Source organism: Python bivittatus, unplaced genomic scaffold (genome assembly GCF_059951505.1).
Source record: "Python bivittatus isolate LINGU-HERP-01145 unplaced genomic scaffold, Pbiv_v1 ctg000700_np1212, whole genome shotgun sequence".
NCBI lineage: Eukaryota > Metazoa > Chordata > Lepidosauria > Squamata > Pythonidae > Python > Python bivittatus.
In genome coordinates, this window is record NW_028277098.1 from 8,287,719 (window position 1) to 8,305,115 (window position 17,397).

General features: G+C 42.9%; 1 protein-coding gene across 1 annotated transcript in view; it reads left to right on the forward strand.

Moving 5' to 3' along the window:
* The window catches only part of RGSL1 (regulator of G protein signaling like 1), a 44,842-nt gene that overhangs the window by 9,666 nt on the left and 17,779 nt on the right, over positions 1-17,397 (forward strand). The window contains exons 5-13 of the mRNA XM_088153303.1: positions 3,303-3,464; positions 4,686-5,674; positions 6,245-6,307; positions 7,046-7,268; positions 9,033-9,140; positions 10,386-10,491; positions 12,015-12,208; positions 12,777-12,894; positions 13,355-13,451. Coding sequence (XP_088009429.1) covers positions 3,303-3,464; positions 4,686-5,674; positions 6,245-6,307; positions 7,046-7,268; positions 9,033-9,140; positions 10,386-10,491; positions 12,015-12,208; positions 12,777-12,894; positions 13,355-13,451 — 2,060 coding nt within the window. The remainder of the gene's footprint in view (positions 1-3,302; positions 3,465-4,685; positions 5,675-6,244; positions 6,308-7,045; positions 7,269-9,032; positions 9,141-10,385; positions 10,492-12,014; positions 12,209-12,776; positions 12,895-13,354; positions 13,452-17,397) is intronic.

Genomic DNA, 17,397 nt, shown 5'->3' on the forward strand with positions numbered 1-17,397 from the left:
CAGCTGTCAAGAAAAGTGGGGGAATCTGCCTCAGTTTATTGGGCAGATTTCCCACCCCATGGATCAGCTCTTCTGTGCACTGAGGGAAGTACCAGGTTGTGACAGCTAGCTACTCCAATGGGCCTAATGATCTGACAAAAAACATCTCTCAGTTATAATGCTTTGATTGGCAGATGGTTACATCAACTGTTGCCATTTAGAAAGAGGGGGGCAACAAAGCCGATGGCTCAACCGGTGACTTCATTTAACATACCCTGTACATCCATAATCAGGACTCTGCCATCCAATGGCAAGCTAGAACAGGGGCAATAGAGGCAGGATAGGGATTGGTAGCAAATGTTATGACCATATAGTTTTCTGCCAACTAAAGGCCATGTAGATATCCCTTTAATAGAGCCATGTCCTTAGTCACTATTAAGAGCAATGCATTGAATGTGATTCTAAAAAGAAGCTTCAGAATGTGCAGGAGTATGAACGTAGCACCTGGCTGCAAGTCTTTATTGCAGCCATAACTTTTTCTGGGGTTCACCTTTGCCCTTGCTGTCATGTGAGTCTAGAAAAAGACATGACTGCTTTCCAGATTTGCAGGCAGGTGCAACACCTACACCTCAGCATGGTCTTAAGCATTTGCAGAACCACAATCTCTACTGCTGTCTCCACCAAAATGAATTCAACCCAATAGAAATGCTTCAAAAAACTTTTCATTGCTAAGTATTGGTCATGCTGGTGTTTTGTTGTTACGTCTTACTTAAGGAGCTACAGATCCTGTTTCGTAAGTAGCAGTTTTTCATTTACCAGATGAGCTTGACCAACCAACAGAGAGAAACCAGTGATTTGTCCAGCAGCAATTGTGGGTTACACTAACTTTAGCCTTATTTTCCCAATTTTGTGAGGGGGCGGATAGGAAGAGAAGGCACATTTTATTAAACAATAAACCCTGCCCATCTGGTTCAAGTTCTCCACCACTTTGCATGCTGACCCCATTCAACTCCAACAGACCCAGTTTTGCATAGTGGTTAAGGTACTATTGTACTACTTGTAAGGTACTAGAAATTGGTACCATGAGTTCTATTCCCATCTTAGGCACAAAACCAGATGGATGACCTTGGATCAGTCACTCTCCCTCTGCCCTAGGAACAAGGTAATAGCAAATCACTTCTGAAAAATCTTGCCGAGAAAACTGCAGGGACTTGTCCAGCAGTCACCAGGAATCAAAACTGACTTGAAGGCAAAAAAATAAAATCCGTAAATCTGAAGTACTAACTGGCTGGTAGGTAGTGGAGTTGAATGCTACAGCTGGATTAATTATATTTACATAGAAATAAGCAGATGATGGGTTTTCAGCAGACAGGCAGGCACAATTACTTAAATACATTGGACCAGATGATATGGGTGCTCATTTCAGGCCTTTTCAGTAGGAAAGAGGCAGAGAAAAGCACAGTTTATGCCCTGCCTTGTTTTTTGCTACTTTGTTCCCTTTGGTACTAAAAGGAATAATTTCTAAGCCATGGGGAAGTCCCCAGTCCGCCCCTGGAAAAACTTTCTCTGGTGATGTTGTCTTTGCTTCTGCTTTGCAGCGGAGATGTTGCGATGGAAGAAGGCTGATCAGTGGCTGCTTGAGAAATGCATTGCCGGCAGCAGAGGCATGTGGCGGTTTCGATCCTTCATGCAAGGAATGGCAGGTAGAAAGGGCAGCACCAAAAATCCCATTCATAGAGATATAGGGCCAAAGAGAGCTAGCAATTCCTCTCCTGGATCAGTGGAGGAAGAGCACTGATTTGATGGAAGCTCAAAGAATGAAGGACAGGAGGAGGCCCCTGGTTGCAATCCTTGACCACTAGAAATTAAAAAGCCTGAATCTGGCAAAATGGTCTTCCCATGACCTACCGAGCTAAGATAAATATACCCTCCCTGATCTGAGCAGTATTTCCTGCCTTCTTTCTCCCTTTTTAGAGGGCTTTAGAAAGCATGTAAAACCTGGTGTTTTATTATATAGCCAGCCAAAGGAATTAGCTGTGACCTCACTAGCCCCCAACCCCTCTGCCTGCATCCTGTGCCTTGGAAACGCAAACGCAAAAAAAGGAAAAGGAAAAAAAGAGGAAAAGTCTGTTATCATCAGTGGTTACTAGAATACATCTTACTACTTGCTACTTATTACAAAGGTTTGGAGAGTGGGATAGATACAAAAGCAGAGAGGAAGCATAACTCCTATTAGGTTACCATATATCTGGGTTGCAAAAATATTGATAGCCGCTGGATGTCAGCAAAGAGTCAGGATTTGCTGTATCTTTTGCTGCCATCTATGGGGTCATCCTAGCCTAGCCACCATGTCCGAAGGAAGACAAAGGCGAAGACAAGCCTCCCTATGAAACTAGGCAGGTTACTCGTCTGACTAAATTAAGGCAGCCTCTTATCTTATAACAGTCTCCTTCGTGGCTTCTGCCTTCAGTGAAGGAGTGGGTAAGAGCATGCTCATCCAGTCCCCTTTTCTGTGGGGGGTCTCAGCCTATCCTTTGGTTATGGCACGAGCATATCCAGATTTGTTAACTAAAGAAAGATGCTTAAAAATCCAGTTCTGATTCATTTATCAGTCTTGCAAATTCCCCCATGCCACAGATGGTAACACTCAACGCCATCATCGTTCTCTTATTAAATAAAACTAAAGAAATGACATCCTTGTGGGGAGGAAAGTCACCATGGATGCATTTGCACAGGCAGCAGCCCGTCAGCTTTCTTCATGTGGCTTTGGCTGTTCATTTGCCTTCTCCTAGAGGGGTAAGAAAGCAGGCTTGGACTGCACCCTCTTGACTCCTGGCAATTGCCTGGACAAGTCCCTGCAGTTTTCCTGGCAACATTTTCAGAAGTGATTTGCCATTGCCTTCTTCCTAGGGCTAAGAGAGAGGGACTGGCTCAAAGTCACCCAGGACCAGAACTCACAGACTTCTGGTTTCTGGCCCACTTCCTTTAACCACTACACCATACCTCGTGAATGGTATATCTCCTTATTTAAGTCCTCAGACTAGAGAGATAGAACTATCATCCATGTCATGTTCTCATACCAGAGGTTCCATGATACCACAACCCCAGAGGCTGGCTTTACTGCAGGAATATTTACTTAAGATCAGTGGGGGATTCAAGAATTGCAACAGGTAAATCTTATTTTTTAAAAAAGCAAAGAAGGAAACATTGAGTGGCAATACTCAGATGCTGAGCTGCTTTGCTAGCTACCAGGCATTGCTACCAGGTATTGTTGGGGACTAGAAATGTGGCAAAATCAAATCATTCTGCCCTAATGTCTACAGGAGAAGAGCTCACCAAGTTCTGGCTTGCTGCAGAAAGGATACTTGGGATTGATGAAACAGATGAATCCCAGCAGGATCTCTATGTGTCACTGATCCAGATCCTGATGGCCACCCACTTGCAGGAGGGGTCTACAGTTGTCACCCTCTGTAACACAACCATTAGTAAGTTACAGATACTGATAGATTTTGGGGTCAAAATAGCCATTTTCTACCTACATGCTATGAGAAAGCTGCAGGAATCAAATAATCAAATTCATTAAACCACCCACCAGTCCAACATTCCCAGGAATCTAAAGGACCACTTCTTGATTCACTGCAAGAAGAGAAACCCTCTTGATTCATTCCTAGCTGCATCTCTCTCAGAGACTGTGTGGGGTATGCCTTCTTCAAAGAAGGTTCTATTAAAAGCCTTCTAGAACAAGACTTGTTCATTGCTTCTCTGCAATGATAAATCCCATGCTTCCAAGAAGCCTTGGATCTGCATCTGCTTTCCTTTTTCTTCCCATGGACAACCTCCTCACCCCTCCCCTCCCCCAACCAACTGCTTCTCAACACTGAGGCTCTATTCAACCATCATGGATCTCTCCTCAATGACTCTTAGGAGGCCTGGCCAGAAAAGCACTCAGTGAATGCATTTGTATAGTACACTTAAACTGATTACTGAATTGCCTCCTTGTCTGACTTCACATAGCATACTGAATCATAAGCCAATGAAACAGACAGGGATTGCAAACACTTTAAGCTACAAAAGAACTGACCAAGGTTAATAATGACGCTACTAGCATGTTATGATAATGCAGCCCTTAGGCCTTTAGCCTAGTTAAATGTTTCATATGAACATACAGCCACTTAGAAACGAAGTAAGGGTACTTGAGTATAATTTTTACACATAGTCATTTAATAAATCTGTGCGTGTGTAGACTTGAAATGTTCCTTAACATTTTAAGTCACAAAAGTATGACTCAGCTATCAGAAGCATAGGTAATACTTGTTTACAGAAGCTATGGGATTCTTTATCTGATCTTCCTCAAACTGGCATCCTGCAAATATGCTGAGACTGAACTCACAAAATTCACAGCCTGCCTAGGAACACCTAGGCCAATGTTTCTCAACCTTGGCAACTTTAAGACGTGTGGACTTCAACTCCCAGAATTCCCCAGCCAGCCATGCTGGGAGTTGAAGTCCACACGTCTTAAAGTTGCCAAAATTGAGAAACTGGCCTAGGCAGTAACGGTTTTGTCATGGCTTCTTCAGATCTGATCCAACATCAGAATGCTACAAGTCAACATGGGATTAAAAGTTGCTCAGGTAGAGTCTTTTCCTCCCTTCATAAACAAGGAAATCCCTGAGCCCTCTTTCTCTGATTTGTTCTCCTTTTCCCAGAATCGCTTCTGAAAATGACTCCCCTTCACCAGCAACACATCCACACTCGGAGGGAAATCCTAAGTGAGATGCAGAAAGTGGCCCTGTTCAAGATTGAAAGCTACTGGCTCCCCAACTTCTTCATTCATTGCAAATTAAGCATGGAGAACGAGCCCACATGCCTCCATCTGCTCCAGCAGTATCAGGACCGGTTATTTCAGGCTGGTCTGCAGAAGCAGAGGTTGTCAGCTGTGCCTCCGATGAGCATCCGAGAAAGCAGCTTGGACACAGACTCTTATTCCAGCTTGAAAAGCAAAAAGGAAGTCTGGGATCAGATCAGAGGTAGGAGCCTTTCTCACAAAGGGAAAAAAAAAGATGGCCGCTGCCAGAAGCCCAGATCACATAAAGGCAGTCCGGTGAACAAGAAGCTGGCCTCCTCCAGAAAGAGGTTCTCAAGTCCCAGCCCTCCTCGCACAGAACACAGCTGGGACTTGGAGGGTGTGATGGCTTCGAATGAATCGCCAAGCTTCAAAAGCAGCCCAAGCGAGTTCCTCTCTTCCCCTGTATCGGATGAGTATCCTGACAAGTGCACCTTCAACAAATTGCGCTCTTCCACTCCTGTGGTGCAGTTCCCTTCCATGCTTGCTCTGAAAACCCTTGTCAAGTCTCCCCTGTGCCTAGACTTCCTTCCTTGGGTGCTCAATGCCGACAAATGTGCGGGACGCCCCTTCAGGGAGTTTTTGCTGCGGCGGAACTATGCAGTAGAAGTCCATCTCCTTGATCTATGGCATGACCTGGAGGACTTCTTGCGCATGATGTTGTGCTCCCTTGGTGAAGGGAACATCCTTCTGCGCCACATGATGGGGGAAAGGATTTGTGAGCTGTATCTGATGCAGAGCAGCAATTGGCACCTGCCCCTGAAACTAACAACTCTCCGGAGTTTGCAGAATCTCCTGCCTTCTGGTCATGTGATTCCCTGGGTCCTGAAAGCACAGAAGGAAATCTGTAAGGTGGGAAGACCATCATCTCCATCCTTTTTCAAGGCAAAGCAACCCAGTCTTTTAGCAGCTTTGCTAGGTCCTGGGGGTATGATGCATGCAATACCTACGGTTTGCCTTACAGATAGAAAGGGTGCTTCACTGCTTGTAACTAGCATGACACAAATGTGCTCTGGCAGCATTTTCTTTCTGCGGGGTTCCTAAAACATTGCCTAACATTGTCTCCAGCCCATGAGTGAGACTGGCTTAAGTCATGCTTGGCTGAACTTGTCTTAAGGTACTATTTCCCCCTTTTATTCCAAAACTGTCCAAGAGTAGCCCCAAGGTAAATAAAGTCTGTTAGGCTTTGTCACCCATTGCTTGAAAGGAAGTCAGGAGGAACAGAAGCAACAGAGGCAAGATAGGGATCAGCAATGGGGGCGTCAAATGTTCTGATGGCACAGTTTCCTGCCAACTCAAGAATGAGAGGAGAAAACCAATTCAACAGTAGGGAAAAGGCCAATATTTCTCACTGCTGAACAATTAATTAATGTGAAACTGAAACGATTATCTACTTAGGTGATGTTCTTATGTTCATTTTAGATACTCAGCTTCCTCTATGAGGAGTTCCTTCAGAATGATGACAAAATGTTCCTGTATTATGTGGTAAGAGGGAGCTACAAAGACCTTTAGTTCAGGTGGGACAAAGAGAAGTAAGGGACTCAAATATAACACAAGGAAAACAAAATCTGAACAGTCCTGGAACAGGAGAGTGAGCAGATTTCAGGAATGGATTTTAGGTACAGGGTTAAGGAGTTTGCCTTGATAGCATGTGGCATGAGGGTATATTGCCTATTGAAACAAGCATTTTTAAAAAATCAATTAAATGTCATTAGAACAGCTCAAGGATAGTGCTGTTCAATTGGATTAGGGCTCCGGGCCAGAGTTATACTCAAAAGTTGTCCTTCAAGGCAAAAGAGAATGAGGTTTATCAGAACAATATTTCAGTTCCTCCATGCACTCCTGATTATTGGGCTACTACTGACTTTGATGAACAAAAACCAGTGGATTAAAAAACTGACATGGATGTAGAAAGCAAATAGAAGGATTGGGAAGGGAAGGGTTCAGAATGAACATGAGAAAGCCCCCAGGCTTCTCAGAACAGGCCTACCAGGTCTGGGCTGAAAAAAGTCTCAATGATCACTTGATGGCAGCAAATATTTAGAGTTTTCTATGTTGGCCACCATCTAATAGAGATTTTTGCAGCCTAGATCTGGTAGCCCAGTCTCAGAGTTGGAAAAAAGTCCTATATGGATCTGCATCAAGTGCTCATTGTGCAGTAATCCGACACTCACTGCTTTGAATAACCAGGTGTACTTTGCACATTTATATTGTTTTCTGTAGAGTGGCAAAGAGAAGAAACCAAATGCAGAAGAGCCGTATGAAAAGACTGAGAACCTGCGGCTGATCAGAAGGATCATTGAATCCTTGCATCTGAGCCAGGCCTTAGCTGGCATGAGAGACTTTGAGCTGCTTACACGAGAGCACTGGCGAATGCTGGGCATTCAGGACCTGGCCATGGGGGGCTCTGTTTTCATGGAATTGGAGCCTATGGTGCAACCGAGGGGTAAATTGACAGCGTTGGCTCAGCCAAAGACAGCATTTAATTGGAGAGCGAGATCTGAGTCTCTGCAGGGCTGGCAATTTGGATTGTATCTGGGGTACATGGATCCCCACTTTCCCTGTGATATGCCACATGCTTGGTTAAGCTATAACGGGGTGGGGTAATTTGTGGCTGAAGTGTTGTGGAAGTCGGCCACTGTCTTAGCATGCTATGTGAAACAGGCTGTTGCATTAAGGCCCTTTACTGCTATTGTCTGGGCAGAGCATCTTATGTTCTGTTAACCCGGGTTTAGCATGTCAAGTGGCTCTGCCTCCTTGGTACTTAGAATGGTTTTCCATCTCTATCCTAAAAGGACCCTGAGAATTGCTCAGTGGCAAATCTCCCATAGAGATAGGTTGCATCTGAGGCCAATATGGGGACATGGGGGGAAAATCAATGTCTCATTAGAGAAAAGGCAATTTGAATCATTTTAATATAAAAATACAAGCAACAAAATGTTTTCTCTCACTTAGATACACATGCAACTATAGCATCCTAGAGTTGGGCTGGTCATTTTGGCCATCAAGCCCAACCCCCATACAGGAATCCAATTATATATATGTATACACATACACACACACACACACACAAGCACACTTTGTGAATCATCATCATCATCATCATGCATTAAATGTATATGCTGCCTGACTCTCAGAAACTCTGGGAGATACAGGTTATAATACAGCCAAGATTTGTACTGCATGCTGCCCTGCTTCATTCACAAAATTACAGTACAGTCAAGATTTGTGTTCCATTTGTAAGCCTGCCTTATTTATTTATTTATTATTTATTATTTGTTTGTTTCTTTGTTTATTCAATTTATAAAGCTGCCTATCTCAATAAGGGATTCTGGGCAGCAAGCAATATTAAAAATTAAAATTAAAAAATGACAAATACAAAACACATCGCTGCTGAGAGAAATGCAACAATTATTAATCATTAAGACAAGCCGGAGACGGGACCCTTCACATACTCGGGGTCCCAGGCCCGAGCACAGAACCAAGTCTTTAGCCCCTTGCAAAAAGCCAACAGGATCAGGGCCAACCTAATCTCTGGAGAGAGAATATTCCAGAGCACAGGCACTAGGCAGAAAAGACTCATATTTTCCTACTGCCTCGGCACTCTTTTTTCCTGTTACCAAATAAATAAAATAACATAAATCTCTATTACGGAGATAAAAATGGAGCCGGTATATATTGCTTTGCCTTTGGGAGTGGCAGGAGTCCTCCATATGGAATTATCTAAGTGACCAATATTCTGAGTGCTGGATAGCCAACTGATGAGTCCTTTCAAGAAAGCTCCCTGTGGCCCTGGAGGCCAGATTTTCACCCAGCTCTCAGAAGTGTCAGCAGAGCAGGTTTGCAGAGATTCACCTCTGGAACCGCAAGAGCTCGTTCTTGGCAACCGGGGCAGTGTTAGGCAGCTCAGAGAGCAAAGCTAGGTGGGATGAATTAGCGTCTGCTTCCTGTTGTGTCTCAGATAGGGCTAAATTGTCCGTAGTGCTTTAAGAATGGAGCCAGAGGGGTTACAATGCATGGCTGAACCTCTCGTGAAGCCAGATACAAAATCACCTGCCGATTTCATTCTATACTGCCATCTGGATTGTAACTTCTTCCCCCGGAGATCTTAAACAAATCCTGAGCAGTCAACTCAAGATGGGTGAAGAGTTCAAAATTTAATGATCTCCATGCTTTTTCTTCCCACTCCTCCTCCCACCCATAACTACAGATTATGGCAGCATGGCATTTGAGGAACTGACTCAGCTGAACCCCAAGATGGCTGTGGAACTTCTTAGTAAGAACTTCAGGGAGTTCTGCAAGAGATGTCCATCAGACAGTGAGTTCCTGGAACATTGGAATCAAGTGGAATTAGTCTGGCTTGCAAGCAATAAGGCAGAAAATAGAATGGTTGAGGTGGAGTTTCCAATAGAGATGATTATGGAGTACTGGTGGCTTTATATAACTTTAATATCTCAGAATGGGGATAGAAAAAAAACTGCAGCATATAAAAATGAAGTACAGGTAGTCCTCATTTAGTGACCACCATTGGGACCAGCAACTCAGTTGTTAAGTGAAGCAGTCACTAAGTGAAACCACAACTGTACTTATGATCTTACTTCAGTTTTCCTTTGCTTTACAGACCTGTGAAGGTCATAAAAGTGAGGATTGGTCATAAAGTTATGTCTTTATCACTGTTGTAACTGTAAATGGTCACTAAATGAGGCAGTTGCTAAACAAGGACTACCTGTATCTCCTGCAGAAGTCTTGAGATTCTGCAAGGTTGGTGCTATTAAATTTTCAGAGTTCCAGCACTTCAGACCCTGTTGCCCAAATTTCATGATTTCACAACTGAAATGAAGTCAGCGATATAGGTTGCTGTGAAAACAGGCAAAGTCTAGTTGTTTGTAAGTGTGTGGGGCTGGTGGCAAACAGACAGCCACTTGAAACATGCCAGTTATTAGCCAATAAGGGAACACGGAGATGCCTCAACCAATCGGTGCTCAGGTATTGGTAAGAACAGCTGCTTTCACTTTCACACTCAAAAATACATCTCTTCCCCCTCAAATAAAATAAAAGAAAGAAAAAGAAAATGCAGGGGTTCAGCCTTGAATGGTGGCTTGCCTCTTGAAATTACAGCTTCATAGTTTGGGTCCTCTGCCAGTCCTCCTGCCTTGTTGGCATGTCTAGCCAGAGATGGGAAGCAAGGAGAATTCCCTTCAAGAGCCACCCAGACGACCCAGTATGATGCAACAGAGGGAAATGCAGCCCCTTCTGCAAGGCCACTTGGTGCTGGAAAATGACAATTCCCTGTTAGTATAAAATACTGCAATTGCAGCAGGAGGAAGCTGGAAGCATCCCAAAGGCCCAGTGATGATGCCGATTAATCTATGGGGGGGAGGTTAACTGTTGTGTGAGCAGATCCTAACCTACATCTGCTGATGCCCAGGTGACTTGAGGATTTAACATGAGCTTCAGGTTTTCTGCGCATGGCTCCCTCTCAGACGATGCTTCCAGCCCCCCCCCCCCATCAGGTAAGACCGAGATTGTACTTACCTGGAAATGTCCTGTTATTTCTCTGCAGAAGTGTTTGTTCAGCCAGCAGTTCCCAAAAGGCTTCTCCAATGGTCCCGATCCAGTTACTCCTTCATGAGGAAGGGGCCACTCAGGAAACCTCTTTCAAAGCCCAGGTATTTGTGTCATCCAGCCAGAAGGACACGTTCTTGCTATTTCGTTCCAATTCTCAGCCAAACAGGTTTTGCTCTATAAGTAGTAGCTGTAAAAAAATCCTAAGAAATATGGATCAGGGAATTAGGGATGGAGTAAATTTAGCTTTTTCTGTCTTTCTTTGACAAACTCCAAATTAAAATCTCTTCTCTAAAGCTGTTGTTTTCATTGAAACCGAAGTCTCCATTGCTACCAACAGGAGCTTTCTTCAAATTCAAATGGCAGCTGGAAGGAGATTTTTGAATGCATTACAGTATTTACAGCAATGTAACTCATGAAGATGTCAGGTCTAGTCTAGTCCTTGCCAGTTGCTCATTCTACACTATCAACACCACTTTCTGGTGGGTTCATTCAGTTTTTCAAAGATGCAGGGAGGTATAATATTGGCACCAGGGCCAGTGGTCTGCAAAATTATTATGCTATCATCTCTTGCCATCTCTTGCTTTTTAAGCATTTATTGCTATGCTTCTATGCATCCTTTTTCCTGGAGTAAGCCCCACTGAATTTAATCAAGTAAGCATGCATAGGATTGCATTGTAAATCTGGTATCACTTTGGAAGTCTGCAATTCCATGTGAAGCCAGGCACGCAAGAAATGACTATGCATAACAGTGCTGCCTCTTGCATGCTTGCATGAAATTGTATGATTTCCCTGATTCTGCATCAAAAGAAGCAAAGCAGAGCTTGGAGCTCAGAACAAGTCATACAAATATTATGGTTTAACCTAGAGATCTTTCCTAAATTGCTAAATGTGCAAACTTCCATGATCTCCATGGCCCAGAGGAAGCAGTGTTGGGGCTGATAAGAAAAGTAAGACATAGATTATATGAAGAAGGAAGTTTGTGCATAAGAAAACAGAAACAACCTTAGAAGAAACCTGGAAGGAAGATCAGGTGGGTATATAGATCGCTGAAGCTCTACTTCCGCACTGAGAGTTTAGCCCGGCACAAAGAAGCTCCAGCTTCCGCAATAAGTTTTATAACTGAGCCAGCTGGGTGTCCTTGGCCAGTCACTCTCTCTCAGCCTTGAGAAGGGGGCAATGGCAAAATACTTCCAAAATCTTGCCAAGAAAACTGCAGGGACTTATCCAGGCAATCACCAGGAGTCAACACTGACTCAAAAGCACTCCCCCACACACACAAAAAAGAAGGAATTTAAACCATATGCCCCTAATATGAATCCCACACTCTTATCATGAGGCCTAGGAACCTGATTTTAAAGTAAAGAGGATGTTTTTTGGATATACTGTCCTAAAAGGGGAAGAAAGGAAACACTTTTCTGTGTATTAATAATAATTTTTTTTATTGTATGGTTTGTCAGTAGTTGTATAATATGTTTCTGCACCACGATTCTGTCATTGCTATTATTGTTGTTTGTTTAATAAAGTTTTTAAATGGACGCCATCACCATTAAGTGATGACTGAGCCTCTGAGTAGCTTAATGGAAGAGCAGCCCCTTGACCTACCTCATCTCTCTTCCCTTTCCAGAACTCTCTCAGAAGTGCTGCAGAACTCACTCCATTTTGACTACTTCAGGCACTTCCTCCGGATGCACAATGCAGAAGCCCCACTCCTTTTCTGCCTGGCTGTGGAAGATATCAAAAATGAGAAGGATGTCAGGATTCAGAATTTGCAGATCAACGAATGTGTCCAGACTTACTTCCACAGCCCTATTCCACCTGGTATGCAGCAAGCGAGTCTCTCATTCTACCTCACAAGGCTGGAGATAGGCCAGGCAGTCACCAGGGTAATTTGCTGTGAAAGCTTACCTCCTTGTTGCCAGCCACAAGACCTTCTGCCTGTCTTGTGCTCCTGCCTTATTGGTCCGGATGGGCCTTCTGTTTGGTGCCCTGTGAAGCTGTGAGACAGAGGGGAGAAAGGGCAGTACTGCCTTCAAAAGTCTCAGCAGAAAGCTCGTGGTCTCCTCCTGATTTTGGCTGCTTGTAAATACTCCCAAGTCTGGTTTGCCCAAGCCAATTTGAGAAGAACCCAACTGAGAGCTTTGAATGCTTCAAAAAAGATTGGGAAGAAGTGCTTTGGATCTTGCACAAGTGCACCTCTTTGCTATTCCTTCAAGCTCTTCTTCAGGCTTCTGTACAAGGCTAAAAAAAAAAAAAAAAAGAAGTGTGGCTCTTTCAGAGTTGCATGAAAGATACAGTGCTTTAATGATGTGACCACTAAGGGTGGCCCAGGGTCACTCAAGGACAAAACAATCACCCAGATGTCTGGTATGTACTTTCTCTCATCCAGAAAAACTGCTGCAGTGCAATGAATATATCATCCAAGAGATTCCAAAGTTACCATCAGTCCCTGTTCCCATGCTAGTCACCGCACAAATATTAGTCATGAGGAACTTAGAAGAGAAGTGGTGAGTAAAGGGCAAAGGCCAAACAGTTTCATGGGGATTATTCCTTTTTGGATCATTCCATAGTCACAAGACCATATGTGGCAAATGTGTGGAACAGTGATAGAGGCATTGATATAATAATGAAGATAACAAGGAGATGGTGTTCCTCAAAGGGAACAAACCTGTTCTATTTTTGTCCTGGAGTGCAGCAGAGTTAGGGTTTAATCTCCTTTGGCCTGGGATCTGCCTTTTTTCCACACATTGCTCATATCTGAATCATCATATGACCAATTTATATCTTAAATATAAATTATTTCACAATCCCAAATATGGGGGTGAATGTAGCAAGATTTAAGTGCCAGTTCAATCTTGGCACAGGTTCCCTTTGCCTGTTACCCTCAAGTTTCTCCAAGTGAAATGAAATTCAGTAGATAACAAGGAGTGATAATCTACCGAAATGATTCTCCTTTTTTGCTGGCAGGTTTAATATGTATCAAAACCTATATCCTGAAAGTGATATTTCTGTTATTCCACCTGGCTGGAGGACAAAGAGGGATTCTCAGATGGCAAGCAGGCAGGTGAGTGATGGTTGAAGGGGTGGCGGGTAGAGGGAGGGGTAGGAGGAGGGATTGGATTCATATCCTGAATAAGGATTGATGGTTGCAGAGCAGGGATTTGTGTTTACATCCTTCTGTCATATATTCAGACCCAATCTGAAATTACAGACTCATGAACTGCTGACTCAGCGGCATTGAACCTGATTGAAAAAGCTATTCTAAGCTTCCAAGAGTCACAAAAGGATGTTGCAGGGCATTGCATTCAGTAAACAAAGCCTGTTGTCTGCAATATCGAACTTCTGGCTAGTACCGGAGAAACAGTTGATTAAAGGAGATGACCTTATTCTGATCTGATGTTGTCCTAATCAGTTGAGGTGCTACATCCAGAGTTTCCAGTAATGTGGGGGTTTTAGATAATTAGGTATCTCTTCTCAGTCTTTGTCTGTAGAAATGTCAGTCTTCAAATCTTACACTCCATGAACAACAACCAGAAACCCAAGGGAAACAACCCTCTGGAATGATCTCCCACCAGAGATTTGTATGGTCATTCAAAAAATTATTGAAGACTGGGTGGTTCTCCGAGGCCTTCAGGACACAGTGACTGTGGAGCCCCCTTCTTGTTTTGTTTTATTTTGATTTGGTTAGTTTTGGTATTATTATTATTGTTGGCTGCACAATCACGAGTTGTTTAGACTGGATTTGGCATTTTTATCCACCTATCGAGTCCTTCCCAAGGACCTGGGATAGGCAGATGTTGTTATTTGATGGTGTTAAAAGGTATCGTCATAGGATGTAAGCTGTTCCAAGTAAAGCTGCCTTTTGCAATTGACTGATGGTGATTTTGTCAATGCCGATGGTCTTCAGGTGGCGCTCCAGATGTTTTGGGATTGCATCCAAGGTGCCTATTACTATTTATACTATCTTTGCTTTCTTTTGCTACAGTTATTCTATTTCTATTTGCAGGTTTTTGTATTTTGTGATTTTCTCCAGTTCTTTCTCTTCTATTCTGCTGTTTCCAGGTATTGCAATGTCCACTATCCAGACTTTTTGGTCTTTCTTATCAACGATGGCTAAGTCTGGAGTGTTGTGTGGCAGGTACTTGTCTGTTTGAATTATAAAGTCCCAGAGCACTTTAGCTTCTTCATTTTCTATTACTTGGTCTGTTTTGTGGTCCCACCAGTTCTTGCTTGCTGGCAAATGGCATTTCTTGCAGATATTCCAATGTACCATTGCTGCTACTTTGTCATGCTGTTATTTGTAGTCAGTCTGTACGATTTTCTTGCAGCAGCTGACTACGTGGTTCACTCTTTCTTCAGCTTCTTTGCATAGATGGCATTTGCTGTCTCTTGCTGTCTTCTCAATTGTGGCTTTGTATGCATCCATTTTTGAGGCTTGGTCTTGTGCAGTCAGAATTAGCCCCTCTGTCTCTTTCTTCAACTTTCCTGCTCTTAGCTATTGCCAGGTCTTGTTATCTACTTTGCCTGCTAGGTTTGTGTGTGTGTGTGTGTGTGTGTACTGGCCATGTAGTACTTTGCCTTGCCAAGTCTCTTTTATATTCTTCATTTGGTCTTTCTTGTAGGCCAGTTTGGTCTCTTCACTATTTGGTAAGCCTTCATGGTGTACTAGCTTCAGTGCACCTTCTTCACTGTCCTTCAAATATTCTTCCAATGCCCTTTTTTCTTCTTCAGCTGTCTGGTATACTTGCAACATTCCATGCCCACCAATACTGCTTGATAAGTAGAGTCTGTCAACATCACTGAATGGATGAAGGGCATGATTCATTCTCATTATTTTTCTGGTCTTCCTATCCAGGGCTTCTAGTTCTGCTTGAGTCCAGTCCATTATTCCACCTGTGTATCTAATGACTAGAATTGTCCAGGTGTTAATTGCCTTGATGGTATTTCCTCCACTGAGTTTGGACTTTAAGATCTTTTTCACTCTCATGATGTATTCACTACTAACCTTCTTCTTGAAGGTTCTCAGTGTGCTGAGTCATGTTGTCAGCTTGAAGGATGCCCAGGTATTTGTAGTGATCTTCTTCATCCAGACTCTTGATGTTATTTCCATAGGACATCTTGATTCCTTTAGTTTTCAATATTTACCCCTGTTGATGGTAAGGGTGGCATATTTGTCCAGTCCAAACTCCATTGCAATATCTTGGATGTATATTCAGTGTTGAGCGGTGATTCTATTTCAGATGGTGTTTTTCCATACAGCTTCAGATCATCTATATAAAGGAGGTGGGATACCCTGGCAGATGTTTTTGATGTTTGATAGCCCTGGCCTGACTTGTTCAGTATTGTTAACAGAGGAATCAATGCAATGACAAACAGTAGTGGTGATTATGAGTCTCCTTGAAAGGTTCCTGTCTTGATAATTGACCTCTCCCAGTCTATCACCATTGACCAGCAACTGTGTCTTCCACTGTGCCACTGATCTTCACACAAAGCTTCTGATGTTTCTACTGATTCCTGTTGTTTCTATTGTCCAATTATGTGGCAGGGAGTTGAATGCTTTCTTGTAATCAGTCCAAGCTACATTCAAGTTGGTCTTCCTTCTCTTGCAGTTTTCCAAAATCATCTTGTCAGTTTATTTATTTATTATTTATTTATTAAATTTATCCCCTGCCCATCTCCCCCCAATGGGGGACTCTGGGCGGCTCACAACATGTTAAAACAATAAATAAATATACAATTAAAACCTATAACAATACATTCACAAAAATGAATGTATTTCTTCAGTTAAGAGCTGATCTTTTGTTCCTCTGCTGTTTGGGCAGTTTCCTTTCCGCTCAGGTGAAAAAAGCTTGTTTTCAACTAGATGCTGTTAGACTGCATCAGCTACAACACCTGTTAGCAATTTGAAAGTTGTTAGTAAGCAGGTAATTGGCCTGTAGTTGCCTGGTGCTGCCCCTTTTTGTTGGATCTTTCATTGTCAGGTAGGTTTTGCCAGATCTTCCATTTCACCTCCTTGCAGTATGTTGTTAAACTGCTTGGCAATGAGTGGGTGCAGACCAGCCAGATGTTTCAAGCAAAAACCATGCAGTTCATCTTCACCTGGTGCTGACCAATTCCTGATCTTCCTTGACCTTTTCTCCACCATTTCTGCTGTTATTACAAGTTATTTCATTTCAGCTTCTTTTTTATTCTTATCCACCTCCTTTATCCAAGCTGCATTCTTGTTGCGTTTCTTTGGGTTGTCCCATAGCTGTGCCCAGAACTGTAACTGTTTCTTCTTTGTCAGGTATTGACTGGTTCATTGCAGTTTTTCCACTGATAGATTGGTAGAAACGTTTCTGATTCGACCGAAATTGGAGATTCTGCCTGTAGCGTGCAATTCGAGTTTTGTATCTGCTCATCTTCTTGGCTATGGCTGTTATTTGCTGCTTTATTATTTTCAGTGCTTCTTTGATCTTCCTTGTTTCTAGGTGATATTTCTTGATCAGGTATTCTTTGGTCATCTTGTTCTTCAGCTTCTTTTCTTTCATCTGTTCTAGCTTGCTTGCATCTGATCTTAGCATGCTGATCTTATTTTCCAATCTGATCCTCCATTTTGGTGGTGCACTGTTTGGCTTTTTTTCTTATTTGTTGATTTTGCATCCAAGGTACTCAGTTATAACTACAGCCGTGCTGTACATTACTTGGTTTGTTTCTTGCAGTGAACTGGTATTTATATATTTGATATTATAGTACTGGCATCTTTTAATACTTGTGCTAGCTGTTTCTTTGTAACAAGCTTCAATGCAGGCAACCTTATTCTGTTCTTTTCATGCTGTTCTAGATGCTCAATTATTCTTTGTTTCAATTCCTCTTGTTTTTTAGTTAAAGGGCTTCATTCTTTCTGAGGAGAAGGCAGACGAGAGGATGCCTGGTTTGGGAATGAAAATGATTCAATGGCTATGCTGACTTCCTCTACTCCCAACTCCCCCTGGTTTGCCTCTACAGTTTGAGATTCTTCTGGAAAGGCT